This window comes from Bombus huntii, unplaced genomic scaffold (assembly GCF_024542735.1).
Source record: "Bombus huntii isolate Logan2020A unplaced genomic scaffold, iyBomHunt1.1 ctg00000057.1, whole genome shotgun sequence".
NCBI lineage: Eukaryota > Metazoa > Arthropoda > Insecta > Hymenoptera > Apidae > Bombus > Bombus huntii.
The window spans coordinates 35,634-59,667 of record NW_026099318.1 but is presented as its reverse complement, the minus strand read 5'-3'; the positions used below and the strand labels follow the sequence as shown (position 1 = coordinate 59,667).

The following is a 24,034-nucleotide window of genomic DNA, read 5'->3' as shown; positions in this document are numbered from 1 at the left end:
AACGTTTTATTCTTCCAAATTTTACGATACTATGTCTCATATAATAACTATATGGATTAAACGTAATATAAATGATCCGAAAATAGACTCGAACGACATTAATTGTCTTTCTATTTATACCAATATCGATAATACAAGTAAAGCTGGAGCAATAGTATGCAAGAATGGACTATTTATTATTTTAAACCAAATCATAGCATATTCAGAATGCACAGTATTATCATGAAATGTAAATGAATCAGTTGTAAACGAACGATTTTACTGTAAAATCATTGCCACCTTTTTTTCATCTGAAATATAGCAGCAATGAGTACATTCTTTTAATATATAATAAAACGAGATATCTTTATAAAGTTACATATGTCATCACTGGTAACTGTTATCTCGTATGACACCAAATATACCGTTAGTATGGAATGATATTTTTATGAAGATATACTTTAATGATAGATTTTATGAATGAAACGTTATATAAGAAAAATTATCTCTTGTTATTCTATGAAGTGTAGTAGCTAATGAAGATTAATTTTACGAAGTATTAGAGCAAAAGAGAATTAAAAAATTAAAAAGATCTAAATAAGATTGTTCGTGTGGCTTAATTATCTCAATTCTGGTACACCACTTGTTACATTCTAACTAATTAGCGCTAAACAATAACTTGCAAATATTAAAGATATTAACACCTTAATATTAACACCTAAAGGTTTTCAGGAAATTTTATAATATTTGATTATTGTATATCTAGTCATTGATTGATAAAATTTCTTGTATAAGCATAGATCGAGGTTGACGTCATACGCAGATTGCATTACAGGTATCGTTTTAATTTATTTTATGGCTAGAATCATTTGAATATTATACGAATAATTATTTCCATTCGAACGATTAATAAATCACGTACCTATAAAAGATATATTATGAAAAAGACGTGACGAAACAAAAAAATATTGGAAATTCCGTTGTCATTAGATCAATTATTTTTGCAATGATTTTTATTTCCATGTAATTACATATGAAATGGGTAATTCATTAACATCTCCTCGAATCGAATATAATTCGTTACACTTCACAACGATTCAAATAATGGACGGGAAATATATAATAACTTTCCTGTCCTTGCGTTAAAATAGTACTGTACAAATCAGATGATACAGGAAATACCCAAAAAACCCAATTACATCCACATTGCATGACAGCACACTTGCAATGGATTTTTGTGATTTCAATGTCACAGACAATGACACAACTAATCAGAACACGTTCGAGGCTATAGACATTGAAATTACCGCGTGTTTAATACGTTTAAAGCATAAATCTAAATTTCACGCGATTATTTCTTTGTACATTGTGAAACTCTTAAATTATCTTAATCGAATAAATAATCCTAATGTAATAAAACATCTTGAAATAGACCTAGATATCTGAAACAGAAACTCGAAGGATAAGAAATCCTAAAAGGTACTAATCCTAAAATAACAAACTCCTAAATAATAAACAAGTGATAAAACCTGTTATAAATAATAAACCTTACCTGGAATAATCAAATCCTAACTAATCGAAAATAAAATAAGGCAAGCAATTCTTAATCTTTCAAGTAATTTTTCCGAAAACACAGAAAGATAGAGAAATTAAAAAGACGCAGCACAAATTGCAGCACAATGAAAGTTTCAGAGCGATGAATACGATCGTATTAAACTAAATAATTTTCAAAAGTGAAATTACACTGAAACGTATATCGATGATATTTGTCATTTCTACGATCTGTTTCGCTTGATCGTGCTTCTTTTCTGATGTAAATTCAATTTATAATACGAACTAAGTTTCCTTTATTATTATTAGTCCTGCGTCTTTTTAATTCGTCACTTCTTTTATTTCAGAACAATGACGGGCTCCAAGATGCTGTTCGGATGTTTGGCGTTAATTGCTTTTCTGCATCCATTAGTTCACGTTTGTACTTCGAGTAGTACAGCTCAAGGTTTGTACTTCGAGTTGTCTTTTTCCATGCACTTCAAATTCCAATACGATCTGGTCACGTGGCCTTCGTACAATTTCGAAATTTTACCTGTTTGGTAATCGTCAATGAAAAAAGAAGTTATGCGTGACCTCAACACATTGAAACAATTTTTATGATTTTTTATTTGCCGGTTGGTCAGCAAGTTAATGGAAAAATTTCACTTAACTATTCGCGTTAATTTCTTCGGTTTAACTTTTGGGAAATGCTTCGTTAGCTTCGGGAATATTCCAACGATTCGTTTTACGTACAAAATAAGCATGATAAATATTACATAACGGTAATGTAATATCGGAATATATTAAAGGTGTAATTTTGTCCGATTAATTATAATTTATTAATAATGGATTGAAAATACAGATATTAGTTAGACAGAGAAACGATGTTTGATTAACAGGAAAACTAAATGCAACGCTCGTATTTACAACAAATAACTTGACAACTATTTGGTAACTCTCTCTCTCTCTCTCTCTCTCTCTCTCTCTCTCACTAGCAACTCTAACACTCGACAACACTCGCAACTCAATTCTAACGACTCTATGCTTCGACGTCTCGATCAACTCTGAACCTCGCCAATGCATTCCTGCTCGGTCCTGCACGCACGCACGCACACACGCGCGCGCGCGCGCACACACACACACACTTTTCGGCTCACATACTCTGGCCTCTTGATTGCCACTCCTTGAAATATGAAACCGTACTTCTGTTTTGACGCTGCTTATCTTTTCTCGCGTCACTGTTACTAGGCGCTCTTGGATGTAAACAAACCACAAAAAGACGGCGTACACGGTGTTTTCTAATTTCAGCCGATCTCCAATCAAAGCTATTCTACGATATTACATTATCGTATAATAATAAGCTTTTAATCGTTTAATAATAACTCGTCAAGTAGAAATTCCACACGAAGCATTGTGAAGAATAATACTTGAAGAAGATCTATGTTCTTACGAGATTGGCTGTGTACAAGAACTTTGTTGGATAGATTGTATCGTTTGACGAAAATTTTATTGTTGAAAGTTAAGAAAGTTGGAAAGAAAACCCACGCTGTCTCGAAGATATCTTGTTTTTCAGATGCTGTAAATTGACAAATAACTAGATATTAGTATTGACATTATTTGATGTCATATCTGACCTTAAAGTATAAATAAAATCAATCTAGGAATTAATGAAATTTCAAACATTTTTTCTAAGAAAACAGAAGTTTTGTTCCTCCTAATGAGTATCACATGATGCAATAGAAAAATAATTTGACATTGAAAATCGTGTCAAGATCAATTTCGAAGCTATAAAATCGTCTTAAAAAAACGCCGTGATAAAAAATTTTTTGACACCTTGTACAAAGGTGTATATCAACGTAAGTGTACCTGTATGTCTATATTCGAGATTATTTATCTATTCAAGATAGCAAAGTAAAAATACTATATAGAGGATTTAATTAATGTGTATATCAACACATATTCTCGATAATACGATAATACAATAATATTCTCGATATACGTACGCGCGTGATAGAAGGTCGTTCGGGGAAAAATGTTCATGACACCGATATAAAAATACCATATGGAGGACATAATTAATGTGTCGATCAACGTATATATCATTATATGTAATTATATCATTATTATCAATATTATATATAATTATTATATTATTATTATCATTATATGTAATTATATCATTATTATCAATATTATATATAATTATTATATTATTATTATCATTATATGTAATTATATCATTATATGTGCATTTGGCAAATAATATTTGACATCTGGAAGCGACATGTTATTTATCTATTCAAGATAGCAAAGTAGAAATAGCATATAGAGGATTTAATTAATGTGTGGATCAACGTATGTATCACTATATGTAACAATAATATTGACTGTATATGTACGCGTGTAATAGAAGATTTTCGGTTTACAATGTTTATGACACTGATATAAAAATACCATATAGAGGATTTAATTAACGTGTATATCTATGTATATATCTGTAATATCGTGATATAATATATTTACAAGAAATGGATGATAAGAAATTAGTAATAATTCACAAAAAAGGATATCGTAGTAGAAATATTATAAAAAAACATTTTCTGTTTTAGTGTAGAGTTACTCCTTCTTACAGACAGTGTCGTACAAATCTGTACGTCTCTGAGAAAATGTAGGTATCTGAGCCCTTACTTCCTCAACAACTTTTAGATCTGATAGAAAAAAGAAACATACGAAGTAATAAGTAATGCTTACTAATAAATTCAACAAATACAGAGGAAGATGGCTAAATCGATAAATTAACGAGACTAAAAATTAATTACATCATGGATCTCTCGCTTTTAATTTTAAGCTGTAAATTACCGATATCGGTGACTTTTTTTTTTATTTATTTATTTGTTGAAATTTTTTTTTCTTTTTTTTTTTTTTCTTTTTTTTTTGATATCGGTGACTGCCATATTCTCTTGAGTTTCCAAATCGTAAAGAATCTTTCCCCAGGGATTGGTCAACTGTGTATGTCCCCATGCGACGTAACTTGCTTAAGGAACACGAGCCGGTGATATGCAGGCAACGTATAATTGATTATCATTCGCTCTGGAACGCTGAAGTAATGACCAGTGCAGTGGTCCAGTGGTCATATTGAATGCCGCTGGATATATCAGCATTTGGCAACCTAACCCAGAGAAGCAGGAAATATGAAGCCACCGAATACCAATTAACTTCGTAGTTGCACGGTTCACATTCCATCATTTCTGAATATGCGAGGACAGTCCTCTTATTGTGCTTTTAATTCTTTTAGTTGTTTCATTTTCAGCAAATATACTGGTTTTTTAAATTAAGCTTCTTTTTATACAGAGTTACAGATTATATTAATTTTATATAGAATATATTTAAGAAAGATATTTAATTTTTTGCTAGTTAAGTATTGATCGATTAAGTTACTGTACCTTTGTTCCGATAAATGCGTGCCATTTCCTCGAATCTAATATCACAGCAAATGCCAATACCTATTTTGCAGCCCTTCACATCGAACGTCGTTAGGGAGTTACCAGGACTGAGTGAATCACTCTCTCGAAAAGTAATCTTATTAGGAATGTCGATGTCGAATAGATGTACCTAATAACATAAAAATGTGGTCGCTAATTCTATTGCTGCAACTTTTGTAATTTAATATCAAAGTTACCAACTCCTAAACTTTAATTATTTTTTATTTAATAACTGACAGCGTTTTTATCACTTTCTTTTATTAAAAAATCTTATCATTTAATAATGTTTAAAAAGGAGAAAAAATAAGTATAATAATATTTTAAGTATGTGAAAAATTTATATTACACATTACAACAAAAATGGGCGTTTCCCGTATCATAACGTTATCTATAAACCGTAAATTATAGAATTGGTTATAGTATACGTATGTACATATGTATATTCCTAAATTATTCCTAGATAGAGTCACTTTCTTCGCCCCAATATTTTCAAATTCAAAGCCATAAAGGAATATATTACTTACCTTTCGGTGTTTTGCTATCAAAGTTCCATCGGGACCCCAAATAGTACAGGTATTGTACAATTTATCGCCCTCTATTTCAGGCATCGTACCACCAACTACATAGATGTTGTTTTCTTTAGCTGCGTTCGATGAAGCAACGCTCGTTTCACCATCAGGAATACTCTCGGCGTATTTTCGAAAGTACTCTGCATTGCAATATTTCAATTAATGAAAAATAACTGTCTTTTGTTCCAACCATAAATTAAATTGAAATGTTTGTCAGTTTTTTATTTTTTAAATTATTAAAATAACTAAGTTTTATATTTCGACTTAATTAAATATGCAATTACTTAGCTAATAGTATATATAATAAATTGTTTCTACAGGTTCAAAATGAAAAATGAATATTTAGAAATATTTAATTACGACAATGCTATTTGTGTTAGCATCAGTGGCTTGTTACTCAACGACTTTGCTAGTACTTTTTGAAACATAAAGTTAGTTTTCAATTAACACTTATACTAGAGGCGGAATTATAAATGCAAAATAATTGATAATACTAATTTATAAGTACCTAATTATTAGTATCTTAAAAAATATATTTATACAAAAATCACGATAATCATGAAAATGGGGAAATCCTATATTCTCGAATCAATTCACAATTTATTTTGTATATTAATTAGATTCCGCGCTCATCAGTACGTACTCACTGGCGAGATCGAGAAAATGTATCGGCAATTCCTCGTACGACCAGAGGATCGGAAATATCAAAGGATATTATGGCGCAGCGCGAGTGGAGAAACAGAAACATATGAGCTTAACACCGTAATACTCTTATCATAGAAATAGAAGCAGTCCTCAATTCCCGCCCGCTAACTCCTATCTCCACCGATCCAAATGATCTCCTAGCCCTCACTCCCGGACATTTCCTCATTGGCGATTCATTAATGTGCTTACGTGATCGAGATTTCAGAGACATTCCATCGAACCGACTCTCCAAATGGCAGCATATCCAACAGCTTAAACAACATTTTTGGAACCGCTGGCATAAGGAGTATTTGAACGAGCTAACCAACCGCAATAAATGGAGCAAGGGTGGACACAGCATCCAAAAGGGCACAATCGTCATCCTCAGAGAGGACAACGTTCCCTCCATGCATTGGCCTCTGGGCCGAGTTATCAAGGTTCATTCAGGCGCCGATGGTGTCATCCGGACAGCTACAGTTCAGACGGCAAAGAGCATTTTGGATCGGGGCGTCAAAAGGCTTGTCCCACTGCCAATTCAACCCGATCTCGAGAAACCCGAACAACTAGCCACCGAGACGAAATAAGATGGGAACTTCAACCACACCTCCCTAGTTTGATCGGTACCCTCTCAACGGGGGGGAGAATGTTACGCCATGCGGCTTACCATAGGTCATATTCTTAACTATCGATCGCGGCACTATAATGTCGCAGACGGATCGTCGCGTCTGCCCGGCAAACAAACATTGTAGTGGCAAGCGCATGGTTCATTAAGCAGGGCGACTTCCAGAAACGTCGACTCGTGGCCCGTATTTTACCTCGCAGTAAAAGAATGTGGCGTGATCCGAACGTAGTGGGGGTCGCCTTCCAGAAAAAACGAAAAAAATCGAAAGGCGTTCAGAACTTTTCGAGAAGTCGAACCGTCAACACATGTGGTATGTCGCGCATTACTTATCAACCAAAACGCAGTTACATTTTTTTTGTTCCATTTATATCTTTCTAGTTAATAAGTTGTTGAAATAAACATTAATTTATTTGTGTTAATTCTGTGGAATTTCATTGAACTACCCTTATTATCATAATCGAAATAAGGGGATCGATCAGTTCGTGGCGTCGATTATTTAATCGTAACGGGAACTTACAACTCTCGTTGACGTGCTATCTCGCGATCGCGTCTCTCCGCGAACGGTCGAAACAAAATGATTCACTAAAAACTGTCCTGAATTCCTAAGAATTTATTTACCGCAAAACTGACAAAGTGTTTATTTAAAACATGAGGTTGAAGGTAGTCCTTTTCTTTCATTTCATTCATTTTCATTTTCTTTCTTAAGTATGGCTAACACAATATCTAATCAATTAAAATTTTATATTTTCACGTGAAAAGTTTCTTTAGATAATTATTATCAACATGATGACTAACTCTTACGGATTAATACGTGTCTGTAGGGCAATCCGGTGGACTTGATCGGCTTTTTACTTCGAAAGTTGAGTAATCGGTGTCGCTTTCTTACGCATCTTTGAACTGTATAAATGTTTTAAAATTGTTTGATCCAGAATGTACCACACCGGACAATCAAGAAGGCAGGTGCCTTGACTACAGAAAATGTAAACCTCTGCAAGAAATATGGCAGATACAGTACCGTACAGCCACCGATTTTTATAGACGATCAGTGTGCAGATACCAGGTCAATGTTACGATCGTTTGCTGTCCGAACGATCCAAACAAAGAGAAGAGAGAAATTTTAATAAAAACTGTGTATAAGTATAAGGCTTTGCGACCACCATACTGTGGTTTTAGCAACGTCTCTCATACCAGGGTGGTCGATGGTAAACCAGCTGAACTTGGTACGTTTTATGTCTTTCTTTCCGATTAATAATAAGCCATTTACTGCAAAGCATGAACTTTAAAGGCATTAAACAGCACATCAATGTACATTTCAATTAGACTAAATAATAATGCTATGATTTTATCGGTAGTAACTTTACTTATTAACTTGAATTATTTCTTTCTTTTACTTCATGTTAGGAAGAGTATCTTTTTGCTTGAAATAAAAAATTGATATAGGAGTAATAATATGGATAGAGATCAAAAACTGTTAGGGCAGAAATTACACGTTTGAACTTTATAGTTCAGTATAGTTCAAATAGAAATTATATAGAATTATTTAATAATTTGTATTCCACTGGAATAAAAATTTAATTTCTGTCTTTATCAAATCTCTATTTCAGAGTATTTGTACGTATGTACTTATCGTCTGCTGTATGATCGAATATCGAATAGGTAATAATCGTTGTTACTCGTTATGTGAGAAAAAATTATGTATATTCACAACTATGACTATTGCATTTTAGGCGCTTGGCCATGGATCGCTGCATTAGGTTTTCGTAATCCCCGAAACCCAGACAAACCACTATGGAAGTGCGGAGGTTCCCTGATATCGGCTAGGCATGTTTTGACCGCAGCACATTGTGCACATATGGATGGAATAGAAAACATACACAATCATAATATTGCCATTCTTAGATAGGTGGAGGAGGTGCCATTTTCGAGTAAGTCCTCAAATATATATATATATATGCTATTGAGTATTACTGAAGTATCATATCCTGAAATTTCTTACTGTACACATATATTGTGTCATAAAGCGTGTACAATTCTTTCTCATACTTTTGGTCATTCGTTTCCTGCATTTTCATTTATTTTTTTATTTTTCAGGGTACGTATATCCCATTTGTACGAAAGAGCAACTTCGTCGGCTATAACCCCCTTGTTGCTGGATGGGGAGCGTTAAGATATAGCAAGTGATATCAATTTTATAATAAAATTAAACAGTTCCAGTCTTAAATATCTTTCTCATTTTCTTCGTAGGACGACCACGACCTAATGCATTAATGGAAGTACAAATGCCAGTGATTAAGAACGCCGAATGCAAAATAGCTTATTCCAAATTTCCTAATGCACCTGATATCACTGATGGTATAATATGCGCCGAACATGCTCAGGGTGGAGAGGATTCTTGTACGGTAATTAAGTTACAGAGTTACTACAAACTATACGGTATCTGAAGACACGTCAATTCGAATTAACATCAAATCGACGTCTTAAACATTAAAAATAATAGATAAACACAATTTAATAGTTTTGCCCACTTCTCACACCTCGTTATGGTATTTAATCTAATTTCCTTCTAATCTTAGCTTTGCTCAAAATACATATAACATGTACGTTATAAATTGGAGTATTTCAATACACAAATCAATAGAAGATTATTACTGTATATAAGTATAATTTCAATGCAATTCGATCGATATATTTCAGTATCTTTGATTAAAAATTTAACGATCCTTTCAGGCTGACCGTGGCGGACCACTGCTGATACAACATGAATTAACCTCGTATTTAATAGGTATTGTGTCTTATGCTTATAAGTGTGGCACAGCTGGGTATCCCAGCGTTTACACTAGGGTCACATCGTACCTTGACTTCATTCTCCAAGCGATGCAATAATATGATATTACTGTTCCATAAATATCATTGTGTAAAAAACGTAAAGTTGGATTTTCTTATTGTGGAGATAAGAAACAGCTCAAATTTACATTGTTTTGTACGTTACAAATTATAGGCTTAAAATGTACGAAATGTAACTTTGAAACGACACTAATTTTTTACGCACGATAAACCTCCACGACTTAGGTATGTAAAGATGATAAACGTATATTAATTCTATTAATTTGGTAATAATAAACCAACTTTCTGAGAAGTTCTGTAAATTTCGTTTCTGTTGTATCAAGAGAATAATGGAATATTCCACTTAGATCGTATACTTCTTGTATGTACGTACAAAATTTTCCGGCTAATCTAAAACACTTCATAAGATAGAGAGCTTCTGGAAATTCGGACACAGAGAGTGCATAAAATACAAGATAAGTCTCGTGTCTTTCAAAATTATTTTTTATTCGCTAAAAACGTCCTGTGTACTCATGCAATCACATGCAACCTCGAAACTTCACTTATTTTTTATCACTTTCCAATTCAATACACAGTTTCTGCATTTTTGACTATATGTAAGAGAAATTTCCATTCAGCCAAAGGTGTACTTACAGATTATAGATTCCTATACGACTCTCAGTAAAAATTTATCCGCACTCCAGATATATAAAACTTCTGTCGACCGTATTGATCCATCTGCACTCTTCGTATGACGTCAATATCTGTTCAGTGCTGCTGCGCAGGTTTCTTTGTGTTACGTCAATTCGTTTGTGACCGTTGCGCGAGTAATGGCGCTTTGCAATGGTGATTTGCAGGAAAACAGTGCAGGATGCTGTGATTCGTTTCTTGTGGTCGGAGGTTATGTTTGATGCCTATATTTATCAAAGATTTAATGCACATTATGGAGAAAGTGTTTTGTCACGAAGTGTGTTTGAATGGGCACAAAAGTTCAAAGAAGATCGCACAAGTGTTATGAAAAAACAGCTGGACGCCCGTCCACATCCACGATGACAACATTGAACGTGCTCATGAACTTATGCTCTATGGAATAGACGAGTGACACTGGATAATGTGGCAAATCATTTGCAAATCAGCCACGGCTCTGCTTATGCAATAGTGCACGACAGATTTGGATTTTAAAAAGTTTGTGCGAGATGGATGCCGAAAAAGCTGATGAAAAGGTGAAGACGACGATGCATTCGTGGTTCGCAGCTCAGCCCAAAACATTTTTTAATGAGAAAATATAAAGGTCCTTCGGCAAATGGACAAAATGTATACAGAAATCGAGTGATTATGTCAAAAAATGATGTATGTCTTTTTTGACAATTGCTTAAAATAAATTCTACACCGACAGAGCGGGTAACTTTTTACTCACCCTCGTAAGACACTTAAATTTCCAATCTCTTATGATGAATAAAAGAGCTTATACTATTAAATCTAATTGTATTTTGTTGCATGAGAGTACACGTGTATGTGATGTACATTACCTTTATATCCCCTTGAACGCTTCAATATTGCGCATATATACTATATTTTGTACAGCTTCTATAAAATTTCGTATGTTTGTTTAGGCTGTTAATCTAGAGGCTGGAGTACAAAGAAGTGGCACAATGATGTGGGCTGATGACATTTATAATTATCAAGGAATCACCCCTACATTCGCTCAGGTATATATCGTTGACTATAATGTATTTAACATATATGATTGTTAGAATATTAATAATTAATTTTTAATTCTATCAGAATTTTAATGAAACTGTCCCTTGGGAAGGAAGAACTGATACCTTGATATCACGGTTTGTACATCCTATATATACGACAAATTTTAGAACATTATATAACGAAGAACCAGATCGTCGTGGCCATGTGATGTGAATAAAAGGACTTGAATTTGATGATATTTTTATAATGTTAGATAACATAACTAAGTATCTTCACAGTAAGATAGGATGACATGGTTTACATGATCTTAATGTTGTTCACTCGAGTGATGATATTATAAGGAAAAGTGTAATATCACAGGTAGGATGATTCATAATTTAGAACTACTAACTCATGTATGTATTAAAAATTAAAGAAATATATTAAATTTTATAGGATATTTATGTTTAGTAACCAGTAATTCAGAGATTGGTATTCATGGTTACTATAACGAGGCTGTAGAAACGCACCCTTTCTTCTTTGCAAATGGTCCTGTATTTATGTCTAAGCCGAAACTGGAACCTCTGAATAATTTAGATTTATTCTTGTTATTTTCTAAAATACTTATCTACAGTATACCATAAGGAATGATACCGTATCGCACCTAATCAAGTGCCTTAAGAAACATCAACAGGATATCACAGTAATCCCTTATCGACTGATATGTAAGTAAAAGTTATCTGTCATTGTTATACACAATTATGTGTTAGTGTTATACACAGTTATTTATCATTTTCTATTAATTCAGTTGTAGCCACTACAATATCTATGACACTGGTAGTAATTATGAGAACAATAATGATGTGTTCTATAAGAGGAAATGATGATTAGGAACAAAAACTTACAGGTAAGTCAAAGTATATGTTATTTGCCATTTGAAAAGAAAGTTACTAACTTGGAATTTTTTGATAAATAATAATTGTGCAAAATATATTGGATTTCAAATTTGTCAAAAATTGATATTTAAGAAGCATTGTAATAATATAACATTAATATTTTGATTTTTCAGAAGATATCATGCGGTGGATGGATAATATGCAAAAAATATTAAGCAGTATATGAATTTTCCTATTGCGTAGAGATAACAAAATGAATTTTAAAAAATGTCGACACGGTAATAAGAAATAGCATCATGACAAAGAATATATAAAGACAGTTTCATTTTTTATAAATAAAAATTTGTTGTTCCAGATTTTGAAATACAGCGAAACGTTTAATTAGTATCTTAATATCTTTAAATAATTATTATTTTAGAATCAATTGTAATTGTATCATACGTACTTTTGAATTCGTGCAAGAACATATGTAATTTTGAAGTAGTTATTATTAGGAAACTGTTAGACGCGAACAGTATGCGAAAAGTTAGTATGCAGTGTAATAATTATCAATCAAAACACAAGAATTAAATTCTTGAGGAAAAAATTTCCGGAATTTCTTATTTACATGATTATAGAGAAATCCATAATAAAAAGGAGCTGCTTTCTAATACTTCGCTTCCTTGTAATGCCTACGTTAACAATAACGAGGTTCGACTTTTTGTTTTTAGAGGGATACTGGAAAATTTGAAAGTACAGTACCATTGGGAAGAAAATCACGATATTGAAAACGATATTTGCAAGTAAATTTCCAAAAAATCTGTTTTCAAATTTTCGCTTTCTATTTCACATTAAAAGAAAGGGAGGGCTGCCTTCTTTTTCTGCAAGACAAAACAAACATTCTGAATCTCGTATCAATGAATGATGTCAATAAGTTATTTTTCTTTTCAGATTGAACAATATTCCAGATTTATTCATAATTTCATACTACGCGAAGAATAGACTTTCATAGGTATATAAAGGAAATATTAAGTATAGGAAAACTCTTTTTCGTTGTAGGTGACATATGCTTCACGGTTGAACACATGTATTTTTGAACACATATAAATGAAGAAGTACTCTTATGGAGAAAAAGAATTGATACCTTCGATTGACATTAGATAATGTATATAAACTTATGAACAATCACTATCAGTTTGTATTTTAGGTGCACACGCAGATTTGTTGGAGTTCTTATAAAATGTACTTCCTGTACGAACGTTTTATTCTTCCAAATTTTACGATACTATGTCTCATATAATAACTATATGGATTAAACGTAATATAAATGATCCGAAAATAGACTCGAACGACATTAATTGTCTTTCTATTTATACCAATATCGATAATACAAGTAAAGCTGGAGCAATAGTATGCAAGAATGGACTATTTATTATTTTAAACCAAATCATAGCATATTCAGAATGCACAGTATTATCATGAAATGTAAATGAATCAGTTGTAAACGAACGATTTTACTGTAAAATCATTGCCACCTTTTTTTCATCTGAAATATAGCAGCAATGAGTACATTCTTTTAATATATAATAAAACGAGATATCTTTATAAAGTTACATATGTCATCACTGGTAACTGTTATCTCGTATGACACCAAATATACCGTTAGTATGGAATGATATTTTTATGAAGATATACTTTAATGATAGATTTTATGAATGAAACGTTATATAAGAAAAATTATCTCTTGTTATTCTATGAAGTGTAGTAGCTAATGAAGATTAATTTTACGAAGTATTAGAGCAAAAGAGAATTAAAAAATTAAAAAGATCTAAATAAGATTGTTCGTGTGGCTTAATTATCTCAATTCTGGTACACCACTTGTTACATTCTAACTAATTAGCGCTAAACAATAACTTGCAAATATTAAAGATATTAACACCTTAATATTAACACCTAAAGGTTTTCAGGAAATTTTATAATATTTGATTATTGTATATCTAGTCATTGATTGATAAAATTTCTTGTATAAGCATAGATCGAGGTTGACGTCATACGCAGATTGCATTACAGGTATCGTTTTAATTTATTTTATGGCTAGAATCATTTGAATATTATACGAATAATTATTTCCATTCGAACGATTAATAAATCACGTACCTATAAAAGATATATTATGAAAAAGACGTGACGAAACAAAAAAATATTGGAAATTCCGTTGTCATTAGATCAATTATTTTTGCAATGATTTTTATTTCCATGTAATTACATATGAAATGGGTAATTCATTAACATCTCCTCGAATCGAATATAATTCGTTACACTTCACAACGATTCAAATAATGGACGGGAAATATATAATAACTTTCCTGTCCTTGCGTTAAAATAGTACTGTACAAATCAGATGATACAGGAAATACCCAAAAAACCCAATTACATCCACATTGCATGACAGCACACTTGCAATGGATTTTTGTGATTTCAATGTCACAGACAATGACACAACTAATCAGAACACGTTCGAGGCTATAGACATTGAAATTACCGCGTGTTTAATACGTTTAAAGCATAAATCTAAATTTCACGCGATTATTTCTTTGTACATTGTGAAACTCTTAAATTATCTTAATCGAATAAATAATCCTAATGTAATAAAACATCTTGAAATAGACCTAGATATCTGAAACAGAAACTCGAAGGATAAGAAATCCTAAAAGGTACTAATCCTAAAATAACAAACTCCTAAATAATAAACAAGTGATAAAACCTGTTATAAATAATAAACCTTACCTGGAATAATCAAATCCTAACTAATCGAAAATAAAATAAGGCAAGCAATTCTTAATCTTTCAAGTAATTTTTCCGAAAACACAGAAAGATAGAGAAATTAAAAAGACGCAGCACAAATTGCAGCACAATGAAAGTTTCAGAGCGATGAATACGATCGTATTAAACTAAATAATTTTCAAAAGTGAAATTACACTGAAACGTATATCGATGATATTTGTCATTTCTACGATCTGTTTCGCTTGATCGTGCTTCTTTTCTGATGTAAATTCAATTTATAATACGAACTAAGTTTCCTTTATTATTATTAGTCCTGCGTCTTTTTAATTCGTCACTTCTTTTATTTCAGAACAATGACGGGCTCCAAGATGCTGTTCGGATGTTTGGCGTTAATTGCTTTTCTGCATCCATTAGTTCACGTTTGTACTTCGAGTAGTACAGCTCAAGGTTTGTACTTCGAGTTGTCTTTTTCCATGCACTTCAAATTCCAATACGATCTGGTCACGTGGCCTTCGTACAATTTCGAAATTTTACCTGTTTGGTAATCGTCAATGAAAAAAGAAGTTATGCGTGACCTCAACACATTGAAACAATTTTTATGATTTTTTATTTGCCGGTTGGTCAGCAAGTTAATGGAAAAATTTCACTTAACTATTCGCGTTAATTTCTTCGGTTTAACTTTTGGGAAATGCTTCGTTAGCTTCGGGAATATTCCAACGATTCGTTTTACGTACAAAATAAGCATGATAAATATTACATAACGGTAATGTAATATCGGAATATATTAAAGGTGTAATTTTGTCCGATTAATTATAATTTATTAATAATGGATTGAAAATACAGATATTAGTTAGACAGAGAAACGATGTTTGATTAACAGGAAAACTAAATGCAACGCTCGTATTTACAACAAATAACTTGACAACTATTTGGTAACTCTCTCTCTCTCTCTCTCTCTCTCTCTCTCTCTCACTAGCAACTCTAACACTCGACAACACTCGCAACTCAATTCTAACGACTCTATGCTTCGACGTCTCGATCAACTCTGAACCTCGCCAATGCATTCCTGCTCGGTCCTGCACGCACGCACGCACACACGCGCGCGCGCGCGCACACACACACACACTTTTCGGCTCACATACTCTGGCCTCTTGATTGCCACTCCTTGAAATATGAAACCGTACTTCTGTTTTGACGCTGCTTATCTTTTCTCGCGTCACTGTTACTAGGCGCTCTTGGATGTAAACAAACCACAAAAAGACGGCGTACACGGTGTTTTCTAATTTCAGCCGATCTCCAATCAAAGCTATTCTACGATATTACATTATCGTATAATAATAAGCTTTTAATCGTTTAATAATAACTCGTCAAGTAGAAATTCCACACGAAGCATTGTGAAGAATAATACTTGAAGAAGATCTATGTTCTTACGAGATTGGCTGTGTACAAGAACTTTGTTGGATAGATTGTATCGTTTGACGAAAATTTTATTGTTGAAAGTTAAGAAAGTTGGAAAGAAAACCCACGCTGTCTCGAAGATATCTTGTTTTTCAGATGCTGTAAATTGACAAATAACTAGATATTAGTATTGACATTATTTGATGTCATATCTGACCTTAAAGTATAAATAAAATCAATCTAGGAATTAATGAAATTTCAAACATTTTTTCTAAGAAAACAGAAGTTTTGTTCCTCCTAATGAGTATCACATGATGCAATAGAAAAATAATTTGACATTGAAAATCGTGTCAAGATCAATTTCGAAGCTATAAAATCGTCTTAAAAAAACGCCGTGATAAAAAATTTTTTGACACCTTGTACAAAGGTGTATATCAACGTAAGTGTACCTGTATGTCTATATTCGAGATTATTTATCTATTCAAGATAGCAAAGTAAAAATACTATATAGAGGATTTAATTAATGTGTATATCAACACATATTCTCGATAATACGATAATACAATAATATTCTCGATATACGTACGCGCGTGATAGAAGGTCGTTCGGGGAAAAATGTTCATGACACCGATATAAAAATACCATATGGAGGACATAATTAATGTGTCGATCAACGTATATATCATTATATGTAATTATATCATTATTATCAATATTATATATAATTATTATATTATTATTATCATTATATGTAATTATATCATTATTATCAATATTATATATAATTATTATATTATTATTATCATTATATGTAATTATATCATTATATGTGCATTTGGCAAATAATATTTGACATCTGGAAGCGACATGTTATTTATCTATTCAAGATAGCAAAGTAGAAATAGCATATAGAGGATTTAATTAATGTGTGGATCAACGTATGTATCACTATATGTAACAATAATATTGACTGTATATGTACGCGTGTAATAGAAGATTTTCGGTTTACAATGTTTATGACACTGATATAAAAATACCATATAGAGGATTTAATTAACGTGTATATCTATGTATATATCTGTAATATCGTGATATAATATATTTACAAGAAATGGATGATAAGAAATTAGTAATAATTCACAAAAAAGGATATCGTAGTAGAAATATTATAAAAAAACATTTTCTGTTTTAGTGTAGAGTTACTCCTTCTTACAGACAGTGTCGTACAAATCTGTACGTCTCTGAGAAAATGTAGGTATCTGAGCCCTTACTTCCTCAACAACTTTTAGATCTGATAGAAAAAAGAAACATACGAAGTAATAAGTAATGCTTACTAATAAATTCAACAAATACAGAGGAAGATGGCTAAATCGATAAATTAACGAGACTAAAAATTAATTACATCATGGATCTCTCGCTTTTAATTTTAAGCTGTAAATTACCGATATCGGTGACTTTTTTTTTTTATTTATTTATTTGTTGAAATTTTTTTTTCTTTTTTTTTTTTTTCTTTTTTTTTTGATATCGGTGACTGCCATATTCTCTTGAGTTTCCAAATCGTAAAGAATCTTTCCCCAGGGATTGGTCAACTGTGTATGTCCCCATGCGACGTAACTTGCTTAAGGAACACGAGCCGGTGATATGCAGGCAACGTATAATTGATTATCATTCGCTCTGGAACGCTGAAGTAATGACCAGTGCAGTGGTCCAGTGGTCATATTGAATGCCGCTGGATATATCAGCATTTGGCAACCTAACCCAGAGAAGCAGGAAATATGAAGCCACCGAATACCAATTAACTTCGTAGTTGCACGGTTCACATTCCATCATTTCTGAATATGCGAGGACAGTCCTCTTATTGTGCTTTTAATTCTTTTAGTTGTTTCATTTTCAGCAAATATACTGGTTTTTTAAATTAAGCTTCTTTTTATACAGAGTTACAGATTATATTAATTTTATATAGAATATATTTAAGAAAGATATTTAATTTTTTGCTAGTTAAGTATTGATCGATTAAGTTACTGTACCTTTGTTCCGATAAATGCGTGCCATTTCCTCGAATCTAATATCACAGCAAATGCCAATACCTATTTTGCAGCCCTTCACATCGAACGTCGTTAGGGAGTTACCAGGACTGAGTGAATCACTCTCTCGAAAAGTAATCTTATTAGGAATGTCGATGTCGAATAGATGTACCTAATAACATAAAAATGTGGTCGCTAATTCTATTGCTGCAACTTTTGTAATTTAATATCAAAGTTACCAACTCCTAAACTTTAATTATTTTTTATTTAATAACTGACAGCGTTTTTATCACTTTCTTTTATTAAAAAATCTTATCATTTAATAATGTTTAAAAAGGAGAAAAAATAAGTATAATAATATTTTAAGTATGTGAAAAATTTATATTACACATTACAACAAAAATGGGCGTTTCCCGTATCATAACGTTATCTATAAACCGTAAATTATAGAATTGGTTATAGTATACGTATGTACATATGTATATTCCTAAATTATTCCTAGATAGAGTCACTTTCTTCGCCCCAATATTTTCAAATTCAAAGCCATAAAGGAATATATTACTTACCTTTCGGTGTTTTGCTATCAAAGTTCCATCGGGACCCCAAATAGTACAGGTATTGTACAATTTATCGCCCTCTATTTCAGGCATCGTACCACCAACTACATAGATGTTGTTTTCTTTAGCTGCGTTCGATGAAGCAACGCTCGTTTCACCATCAGGAATACTCTCGGCGTATTTTCGAAAGTACTCTGCATTGCAATATTTCAATTAATGAAAAATAACTGTCTTTTGTTCCAACCATAAATTAAATTGAAATGTTTGTCAGTTTTTTATTTTTTAAATTATTAAAATAACTAAGTTTTATATTTCGACTTAATTAAATATGCAATTACTTAGCTAATAGTATATATAATAAATTGTTTCTACAGGTTCAAAATGAAAAATGAATATTTAGAAATATTTAATTACGACAATGCTATTTGTGTTAGCATCAGTGGCTTGTTACTCAACGACTTTGCTAGTACTTTTTGAAACATAAAGTTAGTTTTCAATTAACACTTATACTAGAGGCGGAATTATAAATGCAAAATAATTGATAATACTAATTTATAAGTACCTAATTATTAGTATCTTAAAAAATATATTTATACAAAAATCACGATAATCATGAAAATGGGGAAATCCTATATTCTCGAATCAATTCACAATTTATTTTGTATATTAATTAGATTCCGCGCTCATCAGTACGTACTCACTGGCGAGATCGAGAAAATGTATCGGCAATTCCTCGTACGACCAGAGGATCGGAAATATCAAAGGATATTATGGCGCAGCGCGAGTGGAGAAACAGAAACATATGAGCTTAACACCGTAATACTCTTATCATAGAAATAGAAGCAGTCCTCAATTCCCGCCCGCTAACTCCTATCTCCACCGATCCAAATGATCTCCTAGCCCTCACTCCCGGACATTTCCTCATTGGCGATTCATTAATGTGCTTACGTGATCGAGATTTCAGAGACATTCCATCGAACCGACTCTCCAAATGGCAGCATATCCAACAGCTTAAACAACATTTTTGGAACCGCTGGCATAAGGAGTATTTGAACGAGCTAACCAACCGCAATAAATGGAGCAAGGGTGGACACAGCATCCAAAAGGGCACAATCGTCATCCTCAGAGAGGACAACGTTCCCTCCATGCATTGGCCTCTGGGCCGAGTTATCAAGGTTCATTCAGGCGCCGATGGTGTCATCCGGACAGCTACAGTTCAGACGGCAAAGAGCATTTTGGATCGGGGCGTCAAAAGGCTTGTCCCACTGCCAATTCAACCCGATCTCGAGAAACCCGAACAACTAGCCACCGAGACGAAATAAGATGGGAACTTCAACCACACCTCCCTAGTTTGATCGGTACCCTCTCAACGGGGGGGAGAATGTTACGCCATGCGGCTTACCATAGGTCATATTCTTAACTATCGATCGCGGCACTATAATGTCGCAGACGGATCGTCGCGTCTGCCCGGCAAACAAACATTGTAGTGGCAAGCGCATGGTTCATTAAGCAGGGCGACTTCCAGAAACGTCGACTCGTGGCCCGTATTTTACCTCGCAGTAAAAGAATGTGGCGTGATCCGAACGTAGTGGGGGTCGCCTTCCAGAAAAAACGAAAAAAATCGAAAGGCGTTCAGAACTTTTCGAGAAGTCGAACCGTCAACACATGTGGTATGTCGCGCATTACTTATCAACCAAAACGCAGTTACATTTTTTTTGTTCCATTTATATCTTTCTAGTTAATAAGTTGTTGAAATAAACATTAATTTATTTGTGTTAATTCTGTGGAATTTCATTGAACTACCCTTATTATCATAATCGAAATAAGGGGATCGATCAGTTCGTGGCGTCGATTATTTAATCGTAACGGGAACTTACAACTCTCGTTGACGTGCTATCTCGCGATCGCGTCTCTCCGCGAACGGTCGAAACAAAATGATTCACTAAAAACTGTCCTGAATTCCTAAGAATTTATTTACCGCAAAACTGACAAAGTGTTTATTTAAAACATGAGGTTGAAGGTAGTCCTTTTCTTTCATTTCATTCATTTTCATTTTCTTTCTTAAGTATGGCTAACACAATATCTAATCAATTAAAATTTTATATTTTCACGTGAAAAGTTTCTTTAGATAATTATTATCAACATGATGACTAACTCTTACGGATTAATACGTGTCTGTAGGGCAATCCGGTGGACTTGATCGGCTTTTTACTTCGAAAGTTGAGTAATCGGTGTCGCTTTCTTACGCATCTTTGAACTGTATAAATGTTTTAAAATTGTTTGATCCAGAATGTACCACACCGGACAATCAAGAAGGCAGGTGCCTTGACTACAGAAAATGTAAACCTCTGCAAGAAATATGGCAGATACAGTACCGTACAGCCACCGATTTTTATAGACGATCAGTGTGCAGATACCAGGTCAATGTTACGATCGTTTGCTGTCCGAACGATCCAAACAAAGAGAAGAGAGAAATTTTAATAAAAACTGTGTATAAGTATAAGGCTTTGCGACCACCATACTGTGGTTTTAGCAACGTCTCTCATACCAGGGTGGTCGATGGTAAACCAGCTGAACTTGGTACGTTTTATGTCTTTCTTTCCGATTAATAATAAGCCATTTACTGCAAAGCATGAACTTTAAAGGCATTAAACAGCACATCAATGTACATTTCAATTAGACTAAATAATAATGCTATGATTTTATCGGTAGTAACTTTACTTATTAACTTGAATTATTTCTTTCTTTTACTTCATGTTAGGAAGAGTATCTTTTTGCTTGAAATAAAAAATTGATATAGGAGTAATAATATGGATAGAGATCAAAAACTGTTAGGGCAGAAATTACACGTTTGAACTTTATAGTTCAGTATAGTTCAAATAGAAATTATATAGAATTATTTAATAATTTGTATTCCACTGGAATAAAAATTTAATTTCTGTCTTTATCAAATCTCTATTTCAGAGTATTTGTACGTATGTACTTATCGTCTGCTGTATGATCGAATATCGAATAGGTAATAATCGTTGTTACTCGTTATGTGAGAAAAAATTATGTATATTCACAACTATGACTATTGCATTTTAGGCGCTTGGCCATGGATCGCTGCATTAGGTTTTCGTAATCCCCGAAACCCAGACAAACCACTATGGAAGTGCGGAGGTTCCCTGATATCGGCTAGGCATGTTTTGACCGCAGCACATTGTGCACATATGGATGGAATAGAAAACATACACAATCATAATATTGCCATTCTTAGATAGGTGGAGGAGGTGCCATTTTCGAGTAAGTCCTCAAATATATATATATATATGCTATTGAGTATTACTGAAGTATCATATCCTGAAATTTCTTACTGTACACATATATTGTGTCATAAAGCGTGTACAATTCTTTCTCATACTTTTGGTCATTCGTTTCCTGCATTTTCATTTATTTTTTTATTTTTCAGGGTACGTATATCCCATTTGTACGAAAGAGCAACTTCGTCGGCTATAACCCCCTTGTTGCTGGATGGGGAGCGTTAAGATATAGCAAGTGATATCAATTTTATAATAAAATTAAACAGTTCCAGTCTTAAATATCTTTCTCATTTTCTTCGTAGGACGACCACGACCTAATGCATTAATGGAAGTACAAATGCCAGTGATTAAGAACGCCGAATGCAAAATAGCTTATTCCAAATTTCCTAATGCACCTGATATCACTGATGGTATAATATGCGCCGAACATGCTCAGGGTGGAGAGGATTCTTGTACGGTAATTAAGTTACAGAGTTACTACAAACTATACGGTATCTGAAGACACGTCAATTCGAATTAACATCAAATCGACGTCTTAAACATTAAAAATAATAGATAAACACAATTTAATAGTTTTGCCCACTTCTCACACCTCGTTATGGTATTTAATCTAATTTCCTTCTAATCTTAGTTTTGCTCAAAATACATATAACATGTACGTTATAAATTGGAGTATTTCAATACACAAATCAATAGAAGATTATTACTGTATATAAGTATAATTTCAATGCAATTCGATCGATATATTTCAGTATCTTTGATTAAAAATTTAACGATCCTTTCAGGCTGACCGTGGCGGACCACTGCTGATACAACATGAATTAACCTCGTATTTAATAGGTATTGTGTCTTATGCTTATAAGTGTGGCACAGCTGGGTATCCCAGCGTTTACACTAGGGTCACATCGTACCTTGACTTCATTCTCCAAGCGATGCAATAATATGATATTACTGTTCCATAAATATCATTGTGTAAAAAACGTAAAGTTGGATTTTCTTATTGTGGAGATAAGAAACAGCTCAAATTTACATTGTTTTGTACGTTACAAATTATAGGCTTAAAATGTACGAAATGTAACTTTGAAACGACACTAATTTTTTACGCACGATAAACCTCCACGACTTAGGTATGTAAAGATGATAAACGTATATTAATTCTATTAATTTGGTAATAATAAACCAACTTTCTGAGAAGTTCTGTAAATTTCGTTTCTGTTGTATCAAGAGAATAATGGAATATTCCACTTAGATCGTATACTTCTTGTATGTACGTACAAAATTTTCCGGCTAATCTAAAACACTTCATAAGATAGAGAGCTTCTGGAAATTCGGACACAGAGAGTGCATAAAATACAAGATAAGTCTCGTGTCTTTCAAAATTATTTTTTATTCGCTAAAAACGTCCTGTGTACTCATGCAATCACATGCAACCTCGAAACTTCACTTATTTTTTATCACTTTCCAATTCAATACACAGTTTCTGCATTTTTGACTATATGTAAGAGAAATTTCCATTCAGCCAAAGGTGTACTTACAGATTATAGATTCCTATACGACTCTCAGTAAAAATTTATCCGCACTCCAGATATATAAAACTTCTGTCGACCGTATTGATCCATCTGCACTCTTCGTATGACGTCAATATCTGTTCAGTGCTGCTGCGCAGGTTTCTTTGTGTTACGTCAATTCGTTTGTGACCGTTGCGCGAGTAATGGCGCTTTG

General features: G+C 33.0%; 4 protein-coding genes and 1 long non-coding RNA gene across 19 annotated transcripts in view; 2 read left to right on the top strand and 3 right to left on the bottom strand.

Annotated features, from left to right (window-relative positions):
- Positions 1-24,034, bottom strand: part of LOC126875741 (omega-amidase NIT2-A-like) — a 199,007-nt gene that overhangs the window by 161,603 nt on the left and 13,370 nt on the right. The window lies entirely within an intron of this gene.
- On the bottom strand, positions 3,784-23,897 carry LOC126875742 (omega-amidase NIT2-A-like). Of its 3 annotated transcripts, none has more exons than XR_007693630.1 (5): positions 23,848-23,897; positions 19,020-19,204; positions 18,457-18,625; positions 17,872-18,182; positions 3,784-4,217 (listed from the first exon to the last, which is right to left on the bottom strand). XR_007693630.1 is itself a non-coding variant. In XM_050638629.1 (3 exons), exons 1-3 carry the CDS (start codon positions 19,101-19,103, stop codon positions 18,049-18,051), a joined length of 387 nt encoding a protein of 128 aa, XP_050494586.1. In that variant the 5' UTR covers positions 19,104-19,200; the 3' UTR covers positions 17,287-18,048. The 3 variants fall into 3 exon arrangements, 1 of the variants encoding a protein (XP_050494586.1); XR_007693629.1 differs by lacking the exon at positions 3,784-4,217 and adding an exon at positions 17,287-17,720; XM_050638629.1 differs by lacking the exons at positions 3,784-4,217; positions 23,848-23,897 and having other exon boundaries at positions 17,287-18,182; positions 19,020-19,200.
- On the bottom strand, positions 3,998-5,693 carry LOC126875745 (omega-amidase NIT2-A-like). Its single transcript, XM_050638633.1, has 3 exons — positions 5,516-5,693; positions 4,953-5,121; positions 3,998-4,678 (listed from the first exon to the last, which is right to left on the bottom strand). The coding sequence occupies exons 1-3, from the start codon at positions 5,597-5,599 to the stop codon at positions 4,545-4,547; spliced, it is 387 nt and encodes a 128-aa protein (XP_050494590.1). The 5' UTR covers positions 5,600-5,693; the 3' UTR covers positions 3,998-4,544.
- The window catches only part of LOC126875736 (venom serine protease Bi-VSP-like), a 46,508-nt gene continuing 28,780 nt past the window's right edge, over positions 6,307-24,034 (top strand). For 3 of the 13 annotated variants that reach the window (XR_007693616.1, XR_007693617.1, XR_007693619.1), the window contains exons 1-3: positions 6,311-7,176; positions 22,098-22,769; positions 23,065-23,439. Coding sequence is in view for 2 of the 13 variants with exons in the window: in XM_050638620.1 (XP_050494577.1) it covers positions 7,074-7,176; positions 21,300-21,590; positions 22,098-22,273 (570 nt within the window). In the remaining 11 variants the exon portion in view is untranslated. Of the gene's footprint in view, positions 7,177-7,795; positions 8,087-8,593; positions 9,361-9,560; positions 10,311-21,299; positions 21,591-22,097; positions 22,865-23,064; positions 23,815-24,034 lie in introns of those variants that run through there. The other 10 variants (XR_007693623.1, XR_007693622.1, XR_007693621.1 and 7 more) reach the window with 7 other exon arrangements.
- On the top strand, positions 12,893-17,082 carry LOC126875764 (uncharacterized). Its single transcript, XR_007693654.1, has 2 exons — positions 12,893-13,050; positions 13,199-17,082. It is a non-coding gene; the product is annotated as an uncharacterized LOC126875764 (long non-coding RNA).

Bases quoted from the DNA above. Each gene is read 5' to 3' on its own strand.
- LOC126875742 (XM_050638629.1), bottom strand. From the start codon at position 19,103: ATGCCTGAAATAGAGGGCGATAAATTGTACAATACCTGTACTATTTGG. The intron at 18,626-19,019 runs GTAAGTAATATA...TTATGTTATTAG, and splicing joins TGATAGCAAAACACCGAAAG to GTACATCTATTCGACATCGA. The intron at 18,183-18,456 runs GTACAGTAACTT...TCTCTGGGTTAG, and splicing joins ACGCATTTATCGGAACAAAG to GTTGCCAAATGCTGATATAT.
- LOC126875745 (XM_050638633.1), bottom strand. From the start codon at position 5,599: ATGCCTGAAATAGAGGGCGATAAATTGTACAATACCTGTACTATTTGG. The intron at 5,122-5,515 runs GTAAGTAATATA...TTATGTTATTAG, and splicing joins TGATAGCAAAACACCGAAAG to GTACATCTATTCGACATCGA. The intron at 4,679-4,952 runs GTACAGTAACTT...TCTCTGGGTTAG, and splicing joins ACGCATTTATCGGAACAAAG to GTTGCCAAATGCTGATATAT.